Source organism: Eurytemora carolleeae, unplaced genomic scaffold (assembly GCF_000591075.1).
Source record: "Eurytemora carolleeae unplaced genomic scaffold, Eaff_2.0 scaffold264, whole genome shotgun sequence".
NCBI classification, from domain to species: Eukaryota; Metazoa; Arthropoda; class Copepoda; order Calanoida; family Temoridae; genus Eurytemora; species Eurytemora carolleeae.
In genome coordinates this window covers 250,048-270,254 of record NW_019396670.1, presented here as the reverse complement: position 1 = coordinate 270,254, position 20,207 = coordinate 250,048, and the positions used below count along the sequence as shown (strand labels likewise).

The 20,207-nt window shown below is 33.6% G+C and overlaps 2 protein-coding genes across 2 annotated transcripts; one reads left to right on the top strand and one right to left on the bottom strand.

The window, feature by feature from the left end:
• Nucleotides 1–2,476: 2,476 nt before the first annotated feature.
• LOC111707175 (protein odd-skipped-related 1) lies at nt 2,477–3,912 on the bottom strand. Its single transcript, XM_023480228.1, has one exon. The coding sequence runs from the start codon at nt 3,638–3,640 to the stop codon at nt 2,516–2,518; it is 1,125 nt and encodes a 374-aa protein (XP_023335996.1). The 5' UTR covers nt 3,641–3,912; the 3' UTR covers nt 2,477–2,515.
• Nucleotides 3,913–11,255: 7,343 nt separating this feature from the next.
• LOC111707177 (protein drumstick) lies at nt 11,256–16,858 on the top strand. The gene is made up of 4 exons (XM_023480229.1): nt 11,256–11,349; nt 14,409–14,505; nt 15,583–15,646; nt 16,285–16,858. Exons 1-4 carry the CDS (start codon nt 11,281–11,283, stop codon nt 16,349–16,351), a joined length of 297 nt encoding a protein of 98 aa, XP_023335997.1. The 5' UTR covers nt 11,256–11,280; the 3' UTR covers nt 16,352–16,858.
• Nucleotides 16,859–20,207: the final 3,349 nt, after the last annotated feature.

Here is a 20,207-nt window from a genome sequence, read left to right as displayed (position 1 = left end):
GGCTGTCAAATGGACATAAAGGAAACGAACTCAGATTATCAGATGGAAAAAAAAGATAATTTGCAAATATTCACTTTAAAAAAAAAATTTTAAGACAATTATTATTCCTTGAGATTGTTTCTGTCACAAAGGTTAAAAACAAACTGTTTAGACGTACGTGTTTAAAGTGATGGTGGGGGGTCGAACTAATTAACGAACTTTTGCGTAAGTCGGGGGGTACGGCTTGTTTAAGGAGTGGTATTTAAACCTTTTAAAGAATTGGACATAAACAACTCTTTTTTTAAAAAGATACTGAATTACAGTTTACAATTTAATAAAAACTATTTTTTTCTGTTCATTCCTCTGAGTTCAGTCATAAAATCTCTAATGTTTACTTCAAGTAAACTTCTTCCGAGGTCCCAAACCTTCTCTAGAACGCTAACTTTTAGATGGCAGAGTTCATGTCCCGGAAGGTTAAAATGTTCTCCTGTAGGCTGGTTTGTATGGAGATTTCTAATGTAACCAATATGTTCTCTCACTCTTTCATCTAAAGATCTTGATGTCTGTCCTATATATATTGTAGTTTACACTGCTGACATGTAATACAGTAAACTACATATCTGGTCTTACAGTTGAAAGTTCCATTAATCTCAATCTTCTTGCTGGTATTAGAGGATTGTATAACTGTTCCAGGCTGTATGTAGGAAAAAGTTGGGCAATTTAAACCACAAGGTTTCATACCAGGTATTAGCCTCTTTGGCCTCATTCTAGTTTATTTTCACTTGCACACTCCTATCTAATGTCGTCTTTGAAGTAGCAGGTTTAATTCATATTTTGAGGAGAGAAAAAATCATTCTGAAAACTGATAAGGAAGAGTTTCAGTTCAGAATAAGCTTTGAATCTTCAAATTGTTCATGAATGAAAAAGGAAAACACATTATTTTTTAATAAAACGACGCTTTATTTAAAGAAAGGTAAGTTAATTTGGCAGATGAATGCATTGCTAATTCTCGTTTTTCAAATGCCAAATTTCTGGTGGTGTATTTTTCGACCTACACATATCCGCCATACTCCACTTCTGACCTACGCCAAATCCGCTATACTACACATCCGACCTACTAGCACGTGGTATATAGCTGCCATGCTATATGGACTTGTGGTCGCAGCGCCCGGCCCCCTAGCCTGTCCTAGCCGCGGCGCTCGGCCCAAGAATTGTCTTAACCTAACTTAACCCTCAAATACTACTAAATAAAACAGCTGGCGTAGGTCCAATATTGCAGTAGGTCGGAAAGTTAGTAGGTCAGAAGTTCAGTAGGGGGGATGTTGCGTATAGACGATGTAACATTACCCAAATTTCTACAGTAAATATTGGTTTATCTGGAAGACGACTTTTAAAGTTAGCCTATGAACCTGAAACGCTGATCAGACCGAATAATTTTCAATACTGTTTGAGGTCTGGTAGCATAATGTCAGCTAGTGTTAGCAGAACAATAAATCGGTTTCCAGTCTGAGCTACACGAGTTTAAAAAAGCCCGATTGAGTTTTCAAACTAGTTCTATGTAGAACCCTGATCCGATCAAGTCAAGAAACCTAAACGGTTTTAAAGACAATCAGAGGTTAAGCTTTAAAATATCCGGAGAGGTAATTTCTATTCTCCCTCTCTTTTGAACCGTATATGGCATGGTCTCCAAATTTTGTAACTTTACCAAACTGTTATAAAACATGATGTAGAAAAAAGTGAACTATCGAGATGCATAGGAAAACATATTTTGTTTAGTGGTTTTCTAATGAACATGAGAAACAGAAATTGTGCAGTGTACACAGACCAATACCATGGCACTTTGAAAACTGATTTTTAAGCATTTTCTTCTTTGAACATCATGAAATCAAATCAAATATTGGTTTTTAATTTTATGTCGTCTTCCTATTCCAAAGTTTTCTGGTTCTTACTGTAACTCATTGGTTTGTTTTTCTCTGAATTTAAAAATTTTCTTAGAAATCTTAATCTTTTTAAAAATATCTTTGTACAAAATTACATTATTTTCAAATATCTCCTTCTTTCTTTCCATCTCATCTGTCCCCTAGTGTATCACTCTTTTACTTTTCTCTCTTTAATATTTCAAACTTTTTCCCAGTATAATATGTCAAATCTGTCTCCAATTATCTCAATGTATAATATGTCAAATCTCTCTCCAATTATCTCAATGTATAATATGTCAAATCTCTCTCCAATTATCTCAATGTATAATATGTCAAATCTCTCTCCAATTATCTCCAATATATAAAATGTCAAATCTGTCTCCAATTATCTCAATGTATAATATGTCAAATCTGTCTCCAATTATCTCAATGTATAATATATCAAATCTGTCTCCAATTATCTCAATGTATAATGTATAATCTCCTTTTTTACTAAAGTTTTGTATACTCATGTAAAAAATTCTGATCTTATCTAATTCTCTTATACATTGGTGTTCTTTCCATTTTTATTTCAAAGTGTTAATTTCTTAAATCTTTTTATTTAAATTACAAATAAATTATTTCTTCATAAGAGCAGCAATACTAAATGCATGTGTTCTAACTGGTAAACTTATTGACTCCGTAGAGGTCAGAATATTAAATGTGTCTACGCGGGAAGCTGGACTTGAAGAGTCTACGCAGTCTGGTGATGGTGAATTCAACGATAGATCTGGAGACTCATCTTCATCCGAGCAAACATCAATCTCAGGTTCAGCAATATCATCAACACTCGTCATATTCTTGATCTGAGGTTCCAGAGGTTTTGTCCCGCAGGTTGGCCGACAGCCTCCGGCCTCCAGACGTTCTGCAATCTCTAATAATTGTTTAGGTTTAATGTCTGTATGGGTTAAAAGATGGGTTTTAAGATTTGATCTCTGATTAAAACATCTTTGACATATCGGACATCTATGAGGACTCTCCTCCATATGAAGTATCTTGTGTACAGCAAGAGTACGAGATTGACAAAATCCTTTCCCGCATTCCGAGCACTTAAACGGTTTCTCTTTAGAGTGAATGTATCTGTGATCTCTCAGATGATCTTGTCTTCTGAACGCTTTACCACAAATATCACAAGGATATGGTCTTTCATCAGTGTGAGTTCTCTCATGGATCAGAAGATTGTAGGATTTAGTAAACTCACGGTTACAGAACTTACAGATAAACCTTTTCTTAGGTCTTGCAGATCTCCCTGGACCCCGGAAGAGACGAGGATCGTAGGAAGGATAGAAAGAACTAGTCAGATTATTGAGATTGGTGTTAGATCCTAACCAGTGTCTCATAAGCAGAGCTTGGTTAAAGTTTGGTAGAACGGATGGAAGGGAGGAGAGTGGAGAGGATAAGGTTTGAGAACTAAGAGGACTCATCAGAGAGGGAGATGAAACTAGATTTTGTAAAGAACCGATAGAAAATCTGGGAATTCTGGATTTATCATCGTCCGAGTTTGGAGAATCTAGGGGAGGAGAGGGAGGAGTTACTGGAGATACATTTGTCGAGGTTTTAGATTGGAATCCTGAAACTATTGGAGAAAATGCAGATTTTTCTCTCTGCAGAAGCTGAGCTTGTTGAGCTAGAAGAGCTGGATAGTGGATGTGAGGGAAGAGCATGGTCGGGGAGAAGTATGGAGGAGATTGTCCTTGCTCCATCAGTCTTTGAACAGATTGTGGGGGAGACGGTGGTTGGGTTCTCGAATGAGGAGATGATATCTGGGTTCGTGAAAGGAGAGAAGGTATCTGAGATTTAACAGGAGGAGGTGGTAGCTGGCTCCTTAGAAGACGGTTTTAACTGTGTTCTGTAGGAAGGAAATGGTAGCTGGTTTTGGTATCTTGAGCTGAGTTCCATGTCCGACTGGAGAATGTATCAGGAGTAGGATGAGATGAATCTTCTCTCCTATATTCTACTGGTATTGGCCCACCGCTGTGAGTTGAGCTCTGATAAACCTCTACTGGTTGGTTTACTGGTTGAAGCCCAGTCCTTCTATTGGTTGATATCTCCTACCTAGCCGCCCACTTGTGTTTTGGTAGTGGTATAGGGTAGCAGGCTAGACTCCCGTCCATCCAGCTCCCGCCAACCTAGATTTACCGGTTCTGAGTGCCATGCGCCTCTTTAGAAATTCTGTTCTACGCGGACCTGGGGTTTGTGTGAAGTGGCGGCAGATTGTTTGGTAGTTTCAAACCACTGAAATAGCTCAGGAAGGTTGAGTTCTGAACATGGGCATATTAGGAGGCCTAACATGGGCACACAGCTAATGCTTAACTACCAGGCCTAGGCAGGCCTGTGCCTGAGTCAATGACTTTTTCATGTAAGTTTATGCAGCCCCCCCCCCTGCAGCCTCTCTTATACCTACTGCTTTGCATAATCTGTTTTTACTGCTAGGGAATGTATATTGTCAACTGAGACATAATTTATATGAATAACTTTTACTTCACTGAACACTATGAAGCCTCCGAAAATGAGGAGGGAAACGGAAAAATAAAAATACATTTAATTTTTATGGAAAGTAACTTTTCAGATTATGAATCATATTGTTTAAATTGGTTTTTGTTCAACAAGATTTTTATTTTGTTAAAGTATGGATAAATTTTACGACCCGTCCCATGCAAATCCTTTTTTCAAGTTTTTTTATAACTAATTCTAAATTCTAAAGCAAAAAAATAATGCTAAATTTCTCATAAACCCTCGATTTTTTATCAAATTGAAATGATCATCGACAGACGGTGTTTGTCGCTTTTAGTGGACAAATTTCAGTTCTGCCAATTTTAATAAAATATAAACAAAATTGAAAATACCACATAAACTCATCAACACAACGTAAATCAAATTCAAATTTTGTAAATATCGCAGCATGAGTATAAAAATTAGTATGAATTGCGAAAAAATGGTAATGGTAATGGTAATGGTAATTGGAATGGGAAAGGTCTAAACTTGTATAATATTAATCCCATCAGAAATTCGCTAATCTGCGAGTATATAGCTGGACGGATTAAGATACAGGCCTCGATTCAACTGATCATAAACCACAAAAATTGTATATGAAATCGTCAAAATTTGAAAATACGAGTCAGCTATTTTTTAGCTTTTACTTACTTCAATTTCAAAGTTTTCACTTTGGACATCGAGTCCTATTGATTAGCGCTTTCACATTCAAAAGTTGTGGCCTGTAAAATCTGGCTGGTTAAATTGTGACAGATTACGCCTGCATGATGTTTCAATAGAAAAAGGAGAGTAGTAAACTAATTGCACGGTTTATTGTCCACAATGTGTAGTATTGTAAACTTGTTGGGACTTTATTTTCTTCTAACTTGAAGCTGAAAGGGGGAGAGAGGATAGGGGGAGGGTGGATAGTGGAAGAGGGGATTTGTAAAATTTTTATGAGAAGGTTTCTCTAAATACGGTTTGGTATTGTATGGCAAGGGTTGGATGGTCGTGTAACCATTCATTCTGGGGGGGGGGGGGACCTTATCTTCTCTAGTTCTAAAGTCAGTGGGAATATCTACTTTTTGGAAATATCTAAAAAATATATTTCATAATAAGATGTTTGAGAGAAGGATTTGACTCTGAAGAACGTGTTCAGTTTTCTAATTGAATACGGAAAAAAAATCCAAATTGCGTAGATTGCCTCACTGCTGTGAACCTTGTATTGTTTAGTTGTGGAAAGATTGCTCCACTGATTGAGCACAAGTCACAAATTTCTTTATTTTTGAGTAAACCTGTCCAAGCAACCATGTTTAGTGGCTGGGTAGTCACCAGACTTTAATAGTTTAAGTATGGTAGGATGGTAGGATGGTAGGATGGTAGGATGGTAGGATGGTAGGATGGTAGGATGGTAGGATGGTAGGATGGGAGGATGGTAGGATGGTAGGATGGTAGGATGGTAGGATGGTAGGATGGTAGGATGGTAGGATGGTAGGATGGTAGGATGGTAGGATGGTAGGATGATAGGATGGTATGCAAATCTTTATCTTATTGTTTAACGAATTCTCATATATATACACCAGGGTCGGAATAGGATCAAAGTTTAGGATCAGCAACCGTTCTCAACCCTTGGAAATCTAATGTTAATTATATTTTGTTGATCCACGCCTTAAACTTGTAATCTGAATAAATCTTTTTTATTTCGTTTGCAAAATCAAACCATTTTCTATTAATAATCTTGTAAACTATTATACATATGAATATCTATATCATATTATTAAAAGATTAATTAAATGTGGCAAAATTTTTGCTGATTTATTTTTAGATCATTTGACGACCTCATTCCTTCGTCTCAATATTTACACCATAAAAAAATCGAAATTTTTTACATTTACGTTTGTATCCGCAAATAAAGACAAACAAATCTCTATGTACAGCGACGTAGTGCTCGGCCTCTTTCACCAGTAATTTACAGATTGGAAGAGTTTACATAGATTTACCTAAGATTTGTGCAGAACAAAATTAAGATAGATAGATAGATAGATAGATAGATAGATAGATAGATAGATAAAATGATATTATAGTGATGTAAACATTGTCCAGATTTGAACATGTTGAATTCATCCCAGCAATACATTTAATCCTGGAGGAGAGAATCGATTAATTACAATATTGGCACATTGTTGATTAGATAGATAGATAGATAGAACGGTAGATAGGTAGACATAACCGTAGATAGGTAGATAGACTGATAAATAAATAGATAGATAGATAGAAATAAATAGAGAGAGAGACTGGTAGAAAGATAAAAGACAGAAATATAGATAGATAGAAATATAGATAGATAGAAATAGAAAGATAGAAAGATAGATAGACAGAAAGACAGATCGAAAGATAGTGTATGTTGACCACACATGACCTGTGTGCTGAAACTATGATAGATATGTTCTCCATGGTTCCAAGGAATTCTTCACATACCCATATACCTCATCATCAAGGGCCCAGAAATACCCTTATTATAAAATTATGATAATTCCAGGAATTTCAAAAATTTCTTATTTTTAAATTATTTTATTGGAGCAGAGATCTGGTTATTGTACAGAGAAACTTTTTTATTTTTTAATAGTTTCCTGATTAGATGGTCCAGGGCTCATACTTGATTCAAGGCTGGGAAATTTCTCTGGCCTAAGTTCTCATAACTCGTGCCGCGCTTGAGGCAAAGAATCATGCGCGCGCAGCAGGGGTCAGGCGCTACGCCAGCCCGGGTCACAGGGGAGATACCGTGCATAGGTCACACGTTGGCACGGTAATAGTGTGCTGAGAAAACAGGGATATATATATCTATATAAATATTTACATTACATTTAATAAAAAAAGAAGTAGTTTACAAAAAGAAAGACAAAATGTTTTAAAAAGTTTTCCAAGAAAAAATAAGAAGATGGAATCTATTTAGATTGCATAGATCCTGGTACAGCTACAGACAGAGGAGAAAAATAGATCCTTTGAACTTCATTATTTTCAGATGGCCGGATATATTCTGGTACCCAGGTTTCCAGGTATTCAGGTATACAGGTATCCAGGTATCCAGGTATCAAGGTATCAAGGTATCAAGGTATCAAGGTATCAAGGTATCAAGGTATCAAGGTATCAAGGTATCAAGGTATCAAGGTATATAGGTATCCATGTATCCAGGTATCCAGGTCTCCTGGTATCCAGGTATCCAGGTATCCAGGTATCCAGGTATCCAGGTATCCAGGTATCCAGGTACCTGGTATCCAGGTATCCAGGGATCCAGATAGCCGGGTTTCCAGGTATCCTGGTATATCAAGGTATCAAGGTATCAAGGTATCAAGGTATATAGGTATCCAGGTATCCAGGTATCCAGGTATTCAGGTATCCAGGTATCCAGGTATCCATATACCTAGGTATCCGGGTATCCAAGTATCCAGGTATCCAGGTCTCCAGGTATCTAAATATCCAAGTATCCAGGTACCTGGTATCCAGGTATCCAAGTATCCAGGACTCCAGGTATCCAGGTATCCAGGTATCCAGGTATCCAGGTATCCAGGTATCCAGGTATCCAGGTATCCAAGTATCCAGGTATCTAAGTATTCAGGTCTCCAGGTCTCCAGGTATCCAGGTATCTAAGTATCCAATTATCCAGGTATCCAAGTATCCAGTTATCCAGGTATCCAGGTTTCCAGGTATCCAGGTATCCAGGTACCCATAAACCCAGGTATCTAAGTATCCATGTACGAATAGTCAAAGTTTGAATAGATTAATATGGTAGATATATTGATAGATATTGACATGGTAGATATATATATAGACAGATAGCAAAATTTAAAGATAGATAGATAGATAGAACCAACAAAGACTTGAGATTCCATATTTTCCTGAATAAGTGAAAGAAAAAGGAAAAAAAATCAAGATTCAAGGGAATAGATCTTTTGCTGAGGTTCCGATCTACACTCAGGCGAGATACACAAGGTTTACCGCCTTTCAATTATTCGATTACAGGGGGAATTATGCTTTAATGTCCGGCAATATGGGGAGAGGGTATGGGGGGGGGGACCGGGTAGGCCGATTTAAAGTTTGTATTCATTTAATTGCAAAAAGATTGACCACCTAGATCTTTAAGCGTAATTTTTAAGAGATTAAAGACGCAGATAATAAATTAGACAAGAAGATAATAAATTGGACAAGAAGATAATAATAAATTGGACAAGAAGATAATTATAAATTGGACAAGAAGATCATAAATTGGACAAGAAAATAATAAATTGGACAAGAAGATAATAAATTGGACAAGAAGATAATAAGAATTCAGCAAATACACATATATTAAGTTCGAGTGTTGCCATGTAAATGTATCTATGTTACCATAGCTGGCAAAACTGAAACGCTAAGAGAGATTTAACTTAATCAAAAATTGTTACATTTATTAATCTAATGATCCAGTTAAAGACACAGAAGGTCGTCGTCCATCAAATATCAGACGAGGCACTCCGGGTACCTTTTTCAGCCAGTTTGTATAGATATGTATATATTTCTTCTTCAGAAAAGGGCACACAAAGTTTTAAACCCATTTAAAGACTTCAGGAGTTTTATGTTTCATTTTAAAGTCTTCAGTATAAACTATCTTTATTTATTAGATATGTTTGCCTTTCCCGTCCGGGTCCGATTCAGACGTTTGGATGGTTATTTGATACAAACAGACAAACAAACAATCAGATAAGGGTAATATATGTAAAAATGTAGATCAGGGTTACCCAAAAAAGACTATAATTGCGACCTGAAACTTTTTAATTCTGAAGATATGAGGTTTAAACTTGCCTTTAATCTTTAATGTGGTCTGATATAATTGTGTTAAATGATTTCGCGAAAGGAGCTAAAAGTTTAAAGGTACAGAGTTTAATCAGTAAAAGGAAAAGGCTGGTTCAATTCTGTAAATTCTGAGGTCTCATCCAGTGTGGGTAACCTTCTATATACAAAGTTAGATAGATAGATAAATGAAGATGAATATATGAAGAGTCCAAAGAAATGTTTTTCTAATTGGGCAATTTGTCTGTATACAGATATAACTAATTAAAGGAGTGAAAAGTGGGAAGAGCATTTATAGATAGATAGATTGAAATGATTACCTTGTTTCTGTTTGAGGAAAAAAAATTACTGAAAAGTAAAATTTTATTTTATGTCGGGATATTATGCATTACAGGACTGTCTTTGTCACCTTTATTTCTCATTCTTGATCATTAAAGGTTCTAACGCAACATTTTTGATATTGGCAAAAACACACCATAGATGTGTCTGTAAACGTACTAAATTTCTAACAAAAAACCTTCTCTTTCTCTCTTCATTATTATTCTATTTTCTCTCTCCGGTCAAACCATTTTCTAGATTATCTTCTCTCTTCGGTAAAACCATTTTCTAGATTATCTTCTCTCTTCGGTCAAATCATTTTCTAGATTATCTTCTCTCTTCGGTCAAACCATTTTCTAGATTATCTTCTCTCTTCGATCAAACCGTTTTCTAGATTATCTTCTCTCTTCGGTCAACCCATTTTCTAGATTATATTCTCTCTTCGGTTAACCCATTTTCTTGATCATCTTTTCTCTTCGGTCAACCCATTTTCTTCATTATCTTCTCTCTTCGGTCAAACCATTTTCTAGATTATCTTCTTTCTTCGGTCAAACCATTTTCTAGATTATCTTCTCTCTTCGGTCAAACCATTTTCTTGATCATCTTTTCTCTTCGGTCAACCCATTTTCTTCATTATCTTCTCTCTTCGGTCAAACCATTTTCTAGATTATCTTCTTTCTTCGGTCAAACCATTTTCTAGATTATCTTCTCTCTTCGGTCAAACCATTTTCTAGATTATCTTCTCTCTTCGGTGAAACAATTTTCTAGATTATATTTTCCCTTCTGTCAAATATTTTCAAGATTCTATTTTCCATTAAATCATTTTCTTTATCGAATCTTTTCTAGATTCTCACTTTAACTAAATTATTTTCTAGATTATCTTCTTTTTATGTTAAACTATGTTCTAGATTTTCTTCTCTCTTCTGTCAAGTTTTTTTTTCTAGATTCTTATCTCTTCCGCTAAATCATTTTCTAAATATTTCCAATTGGACAATCTAAATCCTTTTTTATTGTAAATATATTATTTTTTTGATATTGTTCCAACCCTTCCTTAATATCATATCTCCATGGCCAATGTCCAGAGATACTCTCTTGTATATTTCTGTCTCCATGTCTAGTAACCAATTACGCTGGGGCAAATTGCAAACCCGCAATTCCCGATATTTGTAAAGATAGAGACGCTAAATCTTTAAGTTCTATTTACCTCAATACAATATAATGCTTAACCCCCCCTGGCAGAATTCACACGCAGAAATCTCATTAGTTCCTGCCCCTGGCCTAATTAGAGGGTTGGGCCTCACTTGTCAAGCAGTATTCTCTCTAGCCCTGGTTCAATCATCAGTCTGCTCGAGATAATCTCTCACTAGTCTCCAGGCCTCAAATTCAATGATTTATGAGAAAAATTTTCAATTATTTCCCCCAGGAAGCTTCTCTAAATGGCCAGAATTCTGCCTCGAGAACAGCCTTAGACTTTGTTAGAGTTAATTTTTCACAAATTGCATCATTAGGCTTGACTTTGGTGCAGCTGGAAGCAGGAAGAGGGTTGAATATGCATTATGCATGAAATATGCATTAAGCAGTAAGATATTTACATTTAAACTAATTATACAAAGCATTTATATCAGGCCCAGTCGATCAATCAATCAATATTAATCATGAAAATCATGATCATCTTTGGTTTAAAAATATTTAAAATTTAAAGAAATAATTTTTATTTTTGTTTAGAAAAATGTTTGCAGTGAGCTGTAGTATGGAGTTGTATGATGCAAGAGTATTGAACAGGAAAAGATCAATGAAGGTATTAAAGGGGAGTAGTGGATTTAAAAGACCGAATTGCAAAGACCCGATACATCATTTGCCCAAATTACATTTGCCAGAATTACATTTGCCACAATTACATTTGCACGAATTACAATCGTCCGATGCTACTTTTGCCCGGCACTACATTTGCCCGACATTCACTAAACAGTTTAAAAAGATTGAATTTTTAATAACAGAACTTATTTATTAGATAATTAGATTATTAGATGATGCGTTTATGTTCCAATTTTTCTACAAAAGTTTTATAGAAGGTATACAAATAACAATATATATTTAAATCATTAATTTGTAAATTTGTAAAATTTGTATACAGTCGTCCGAAGCCTAACCTGATAAAGTATAAAATAAAAATTACACAGATACACCAAAAACAGTTAAAGGTCATAAAAGTACTTAAAAAGTAATTTTTTTATTGTTTTTTAACTCTTTGTTTTCATTTTTTCTGTTTCTTTTTTCACCTTTTCTCTTTTTTAGCGCCATCTTTAACACTTTTAATTTTTCTTATTGATCTTATTTTAAAATCATGTAGACAAAATTTTTCTTTTTACGGATTTCAACTTGCATTATCAGTGCTTTCTTCAACCTTTTTCTCTTAATGTGTTTCTTAATCCTTTAGAATTTTACATTGTTTATCCATTTTTTGTTAAGATACCACATTTCCAAAGTTTTGATGAAAAGGGCTACATTCTAAACAATGATATTGAAAGTTTACTGTAAAGTATTATTGCAGGATACTGTAAAGAATTATGTTATGTCTGTTTCACACAAAGTATATATAATATTCACGAAAAAATAAAGTAAAAACTGTAAAAGAATAAACTCAGAGAAAAGAAATGAGAAAAGATCAAGGATTAAAAATAAAAATCAAATGATCTAAGAAAAAGAATAAAGATTAAACTAAGGAACTATTGAATAGATTGCAAAAATGGTTTAAACATGTAATGTAATGAAGAATAAATAAATTTTAGCTAAACAATACACTGTAGAATAGTAGAAAATATATTGATGAAAAAGGTTAAGCATAAACTAAGAGAGAGAAAAAATTTCATTTTAAAAAAATAAAAGATTAAAGATTAAAGAGCAAAACTGAATTAAAATTAAGTTTAAAGGCCCTCTTCAATAAACTTAAAAACCCATTAAATAAAATTAACCTTGAACAAAAAATAGTTTTGGTGAGAAGTGGGAGCGGGGATGGTGAGAAGGGGGGTGTAGGTTATATGATTTTGGTTCCCATAGAACCCCCTGATGTTTTACTCATGATTACAGTATAGAGCTCTGTACCTTCTCTATCAACCCTCGTTGAAATTGTTTATTATAAAAAATAAAGTATCGGACCCTTTTCTATTAGAAGCCTTTCAAAATTCTTCAGCAAGATAAAATATAGCAATTTATGCTAAAAATCTAAAGAATTTTTAAAATGATATTTCTATTTTAATCAATCCATTATAGCACTGACATGTCGACGTGTGGAAAATTAAATATCATTAAAAAAATGATTTAAATTTTGATTTATCGAAGTGGTTTGGGTCGTATGCTTTGGTAATAAATTATCTGGGTTGTGTTGAAGGCAGGCTTTACGGCACCCTTGCTCAGCCAAAACAACGACGGAGACAACTAAGTACCATAGACGCAACTTTTTCAGAGAAGGGGGAGCTCAACCGATGGTTTATATTTTTATACATCTCTAGACATAGGGGCAAAAATCAACACTTTCAGGCCCAAGCTATAAATAGTTAGGCTTTACAATACATGATTGACAGGACTAAACATACTGATAGACAGATAGATAAAAAAGATAGATTTGAGGGATAAAGAACTTGTTGATAGGCTAAACGAGGCTGAAAGAAGAAAGAGATAAAAGAAACTAAACAAAAAAATAGAATCTGACAAGAGCGTTAAATGTCAGGATTGAGAGGAACAAATCTTACTTCTTGGTTGAAAATCCACGAAATGTACTTAGTACCTGTCAGAACTCCACGAAATGTACTTAGTTACTGTCAGAACTCCACGAAATGTACTTAGTTACTGTCAGAACTCCACGAAATGTACTTAGTACCTGTCAGAACTCCACGAAATGTACTTAGTACCTGTCAGAACTCCACGAAATGTACTTAGTACCTGTCAGAACTCCACGAAATGTACTTAGTACCTGTCAGAACTCCACGAAATGTACTTAGTTACTGTCAGAACTCCACGAAATGTACTTAGTACCTGTCAGAACTCCACGAAATGTACTTAGTACCTGTCAGAACTCATCTTTTTACTAAACTCTATCTTTCTATCTTTTTTTGAGATTTTCTTTTTTCAATCTTTTTATTTTAGTTTCTAAGGTTCTATCAAGATATTTATCATTTCCCCGTTATCTATCTATCTATCTATCTATCTATATGTAGATTGTAGATGGTTTAATTATCCCATATAGAGATCTGATCCTACCCCCCGGAGATAAACCCACTGATACAACACTATACACGGTGTAATGTCATTAGCTAGGATCAAGATTCATACTGAGATATATTCATTACATAATATATATTCATTCATTAATTCATTTATCTAGCTACATTCATTATATAAGATATATTCATTCATTCATTCATTCATTTATCTAGATATATGCATTATATAATATATATTCATTCATTAGTTCATTTATCTAGAAATATTAATCATATAATACATATTCATTCATTCATTTATTTAGATGTATTCATCATATAAATATTCATCCTAACCATTAAACTATTTAGGTAATTTCATTAAAAACATTATACATATTCATACATTCATCCAATTATCTGGGTATATTCATTAAAAAATTCATAATATACATTGTCATTCATTCATTCGATTATCTACGCATATTCATTACGAATTCATTCATTAATTTTAATTTTAATTTTCCTATATCACCGCTATCACATTTTCTTTCATTTCTTCATTTATTTAATATTAAACATCTATTTTGATGAATATATATTCATTTATCTATCTATCTATCTATCTATCTATCCGCTGATTATAATTAATATTAAGGTTCGTGCTCTAGCTGAGAGCTACGACTGCAGATGGTGTCAGCGATCCTTCTCTAAACCATACAATCTCTATATACATGAGAGAAGCCATGCCACAGGTATATATTTATATACTTCTCTAAACCATACAATCTCTGTGAGAGAAGCCATGCCACAGGTATGTATTTATATACTTCTCTAAACCATACAATCTCTATATACATGAGAGAAGCCATGCCACAGGTATATATTTATATACTTCTCTAAACCATACAATCTCTATATACATATACAGGTGTATATATATATACTCTCCTCTAAACCATACAATCTCTATATACATATATAGGTATATATTTATATACTTCTCTAAACCATACAATCTCTATATACATATATAGGTATATATTTATATACTTCTCTAAACCATACAATCTCTATATACATATATAGGTATATATTTATATACTTCTCTAAACCATACAATCTCTATATACATATACAGGTATATATATATATTTAGATTTAGGTATACAATCTCTAATCCTGATGTATTGAAAGTTATTAAATTAAACAAAACTATATTCAAATATGTCAACACATTGATCTCTCTATAAGCTATGCAATCTCAACACCTGCTTGTATATAAAGTTATCAATCTCTAAAAACCATGTAAGAAAATTTGTACACATTGATTCTTGAAATACAATCTATTTTCCCTGGAATAAAAATAATGATTATGTATACACCTCACTCTTAAAGTTCCATAATTCGAGCTAGTACAACATGTAAGTTGTATTTACATTAACTTGTACTGTCCAGATTGTACTGTCCATATTGTACTGTCCAGATTGTACTGTCCATATTGTACTGTCCAGATTGTACTGTCCAGATTGTACTGTCCAGATTGTACTGTCCAGATTGTACTGTCCAGATTGTACTGTCCAGATTGTACTGTCCAAATTGTACTGTCCAGATTGTACTGTCCAGATTGTACTGTCCAAATTGTACTGTCCAGATTGTACTGTCCAGATTGTACTGTCCAGATTGTACTTACAAGTGCAGACTCGACCTACCACGTGTTAGGCAACAAATGTAGCCTGGTAAGATCACAGAGATAAAATTAACTTGTAGAACAATTTTCCACAGCTGGTTAAACTATAAAAAAATTATTTTTAATTGATGTTATTATTTAGGTTTGTATCATTGTGATATCTGCGGGAAAGGGTTTAGAAGCAAGGAGAATATGAAATGCCACAAGTAAGTTTTTCAAGAATTTAGTTCATAACAAATTTATTTATTAAAAACTAGGCTTTTTTGGAGTTCCTCTTCATAGTAGTAATCTTTATAAATCAGATTTTTCTAAGGCTACACTTTCTATTTCGTTGAACCATAGATTAGGTTGGTCCCTAAACAAATTGGACCGTCTTTTGTTTTTTTGGATACAAACAAACAGACAGAGATTCCATCTTTATATTTATCAAATACTAGCTTGGGAACCCATCTTTGCCTGGGAACTAAGGGTTCTCAAGCTAGTATTTATAAATATAAAGCAGGGTTCTCAAGCTAGTATTTATATATATAAAGCAGGGTTATCAAGCTAGTATTTATAAATATAAAGTAGGGTTCTCTGATTGCTTGTTTGTTTTAATGTCCAATCATACACGGGCAGCCGTAGTCCATTTGAATTTTCGAGCCAGGTCAATCTTTCCGGTCTCAGTTTGTACTGTACCGCCCGGACAGAGATGCGTTCAACACTCCCTGAACCGATTTGCTTCAAATTTTGATTGGGGAACCTCGGGAATATTCTTAGCATGGTTTAAAAATTGCAAGTTGAGTGGGTTTAGTTTTATAGGGTTTCCAAGCTAAGTATTTATATTTATATCTATTTTGTCTAGAATGATGCACACTCCACCAGTTCAGAAACAGTTGGCAGGAATCATGACAGAATGTGCTGCTTACTAATCTAATCATTTAGATCAATTATTTGATCAATTTATCGATCAATTACTCGATCAATTAATCAATGGACTTTTTTCCATTTCCTAACTTTCCCGGTGATATTAAAGGGTAAACTCGTGAAAATAAAATATGTATATTTATAATAATGCACTTTGTCCAACTTTTTTAATTCCAGCTTTTTTAAACTGATGTAAACTTAAAACCGAAGTTTAGATTTATAAAAGTAAAAACTTTGTAATGAAAAATTTAGAGTAGAATTCTTATGTGCCATATTGAATTCAATATTTTTGCCTTTTCAATTATTTAACAATTGTTTGCAAAAAAAGTGACATCTTTTTCGAATTTAAGTCGAAATATGTTTTGTCACAACTGTATTGATGGACAAATATCTTGTCCTAAATCTGTCAGAAGATTTATGTACAACTTCTGTTCTGTTTTGTGTTGTACAAAATAAGATTTATGTGTACATGAGTCAAATGTAAATAAGAAAATATATGTACTTTTTAAATATGATAATTTCTTTCAATGTAGTTACTTTTATAAAGATAAGGATAGAAAAACAGATAAAAGTAGAGATAAAGATTACAGATAATGTACACTGTACAGTGATAAACAGAAAAGAATAGAATAGGAAGTCGACCTTTACACTCAATTTTTGACTCTAATTAGTCCAATGAGCATGAGACACAGAAATTGTGCAGTATACACAGATCCATTTTAATTAATAAGTGATTAAATAACTTACTATTTGCTTCGTAACAACATCAAATGCACTTCAGATTTTAATTAATGTCGTCTTCCTATTCTACAGTTTTTAGATTATCATTGTAAATATAAAATACTTGGTGAAGGTTGAAAAGGCCAACCATTAAAAAACATAATCTTTTGCTTTTTTTTAGCAAATACAGTTTGCTTTAAACAGTTTAATAAAGAAATGAAACAGCTTGCTCTGATAATTCAAAAAAGAAACAAGATAAGTTTGCTTTAAATAGTTTAATAAAGATATGAAACAGCTTGCTCTGATAATTCAGAAGAAACAAGATAAGTTTGCTTTAAACAGTTTAATAAAGATATGAAACAGCTTGATCTGATAATTCAGAAGAAACAAGATAAGTTTGCTTTTATTAGTCAAAAATAAATCTATTAACTTATTTTCATGGATTATGAATAAAACCACAAAAGTTTTCTTCCTCCGGTCGTTTAATAAGACGTATGCCTGATTCACAACAGTACCCTTGCAATACTTATCTGATCATTAACGTGGAGATAACGTAATTTTTAGCTTTAAAAATGTTTGATTTTTGTAGAGAAACCGCAATTGAAAATAATCCGTTTTTATAACTATAAAAATAAATGTCTAATTCATTCTTGCTTATAAGGGTACCGTTGTGAATCCGATATTTTAATCTACAAATGGAGGGTCCCTTGAAATTACGTTTACAGACCCTAATATCAAACAGAATGTTTGTATATACCTGCCAAAATGAATTCGAAAAGTTTGATGTTAAAATCCCAAGATTAAACTGAATAAGATTCTTTTCATTATATGAATGCAACATATTGCGCTAGCTTACAATTGCTCAAAATAAAACTGAATAAAGGAGATGAGTTCTTGCCAAAAACTCTATTTTTTTAATCTGTGTATCTATGCAACCCGAAGTTGTAGACATTTGTTATTTCAAACTATGAATTATGTTTGATCTAATAACATAAGTTTGAAATATTAAAGGTTTACATCATCAGGTTGCAAAAATATAGGAATTAGAAAATTTAAGTTTGTTGCAAAAACTCATTTCCTTTGTTTGGCCCAGCATTTAAAATGAACATGAGCTTCGATAGAGTAGAGAGTCTTGGTTGATATGGTTGTTTTAGATACTAGTTTTTGTCGTAGATCTATTTTCCAGCACAATAATTTTGCATACATTTTAAAGGTTAACAAAGCCGTCACAGCAAAAACTGTGGCGAGTTCAAATTCGTTACAAATATTCACATTTTTTCCCCGCTACGATTTATCAACGATCATGCAACGCGTTGATGAGAATAAAAAAGATAGATATTATATAGTCCTTTAAACCTTATAAACCTGTACCATGATGTCTATGCCTTGAGAATACAGATACCTGTCAATCTACAGAGATATCCTGAACTAATATCATTGGCAAACATTTAGATACGGTTCAAACCTTAAACATATCTTTCCTTCATAGATAGTATTTGTAGGATGGTAGGATGGTAGGATGGTAGGATGGTAGGATGTCAAGATGTGTTGAGACACATAAAGACAAAAGAAAGATAGGGGGAACAGAAAACAAATTCCCCCCCTTTCTCATCCTCTACAAGATTTTTTAAAAATATTTTATTTCTTAAAACCAACGCAAATAAAAAATTGTTATTTAAAAACGAAATCCCCCCCCCCCCTGGAGTTTACCACCCTGCAGAATGGGTGAGGATGGATAAAGATAAAGGTTTGGTTCCAACCATTCATCCAAGGGTCGGGTGGTCGAAACTATCAAACAGACAAACAGACAGACAAACAAACAAATAAACATTTCGAGACAGTTAACAAGACAACCGTTAAGAAAGGCGCGGGGTATAAATAGAAGAGTGAAATGAAAACGTATTTTTACAAACCGTAGAAATAATCCTTAGTTTTGTTTTTCAAACCACTTATAAAATATAGGTTATATTGAATTAAAAGTTTTTGGACAAAAAGAAAATATTAATAAGAATTTTTTTTTAATAACGTTTTTGGGTATCGTTGGGGACGTCAGTAGTTTTATTTTAAAATATTTTAATCTGTAGGAGATTATAATACTTACCAAAATGGTAAAAGTTTGCTTTTATTACATTTAATAAAATGTTTGTCCTGAAAAACAAATAGTTTTGCTTCGTTTTCAGGTTCATATCCTCTTTCAGAGTGAATATTTTATATTTTTAGATATCTGAGATTTTACATGGATCATGCACAAGTCCCTGCCAACAAACATTTGCGAACTATGTAACATCTAAAAATGTATGCTATTTAATGCTAACAATATAAAGTGATAAACCTTTCTTCTCAAACTCAAAATATTTTTTAGCATACTTATTACTTAACATAAATGTTTTCTGAATTATTAAGGAAAAGGTAGACCATATATATACATATCACCTTCAACTAAGTTCTGCAGTAATTTTCAGAACACTGACCAAAGATGTAGTATAGCTTAGTGGAGAGTGATATGAACGTATATGCATGGTAGTACACTAAATAAGCACCTAGCAGTTAATTAAGTACATTGCTCCAATCGTTATATGATTTAAACCGGTACAAGGATTGACCGGTCTATTGTAGTTGTATTGTACTGTTTATGCATTCACTCCTACCGACCAGTCAAGACTACCCAGTGTAAAGACTACATAGTACGTTGTATGCAACAAATGTAGACTGGCAAGTTCTATGTCACTTCTTGCCGGGCCAGGCTACATTGTTGCATAATAGCCTGACCTGACTGCAGTACACTCTAGTATGCCGAGCCCATTAGCATCTGATCCAATCAGGGTTCAGCCACGTATTTGGTGTCTATTTTGAACCAATAGAAATTGCAGAAAATGCATATACAGTACACGTTGTATGTACCGGCACGGATTATGCAACTTTTAGAGTGGGGTGGTATATAGTGGTATGCGTTCTGCAGTAAATTGCAGCACACTGACCGAAGATATATGTAGCGTTTAGAGGAGATCGAGTGTATAATAATACATTTTATCTGTTTGATGTAAACAATTCTTGTATCTCACCAAGTATATGCTGATATCCTAACCCGGCCATATCATCCATCTTTCTTCAAGATTCTTCATTAAACTTAGGAATTTGAGT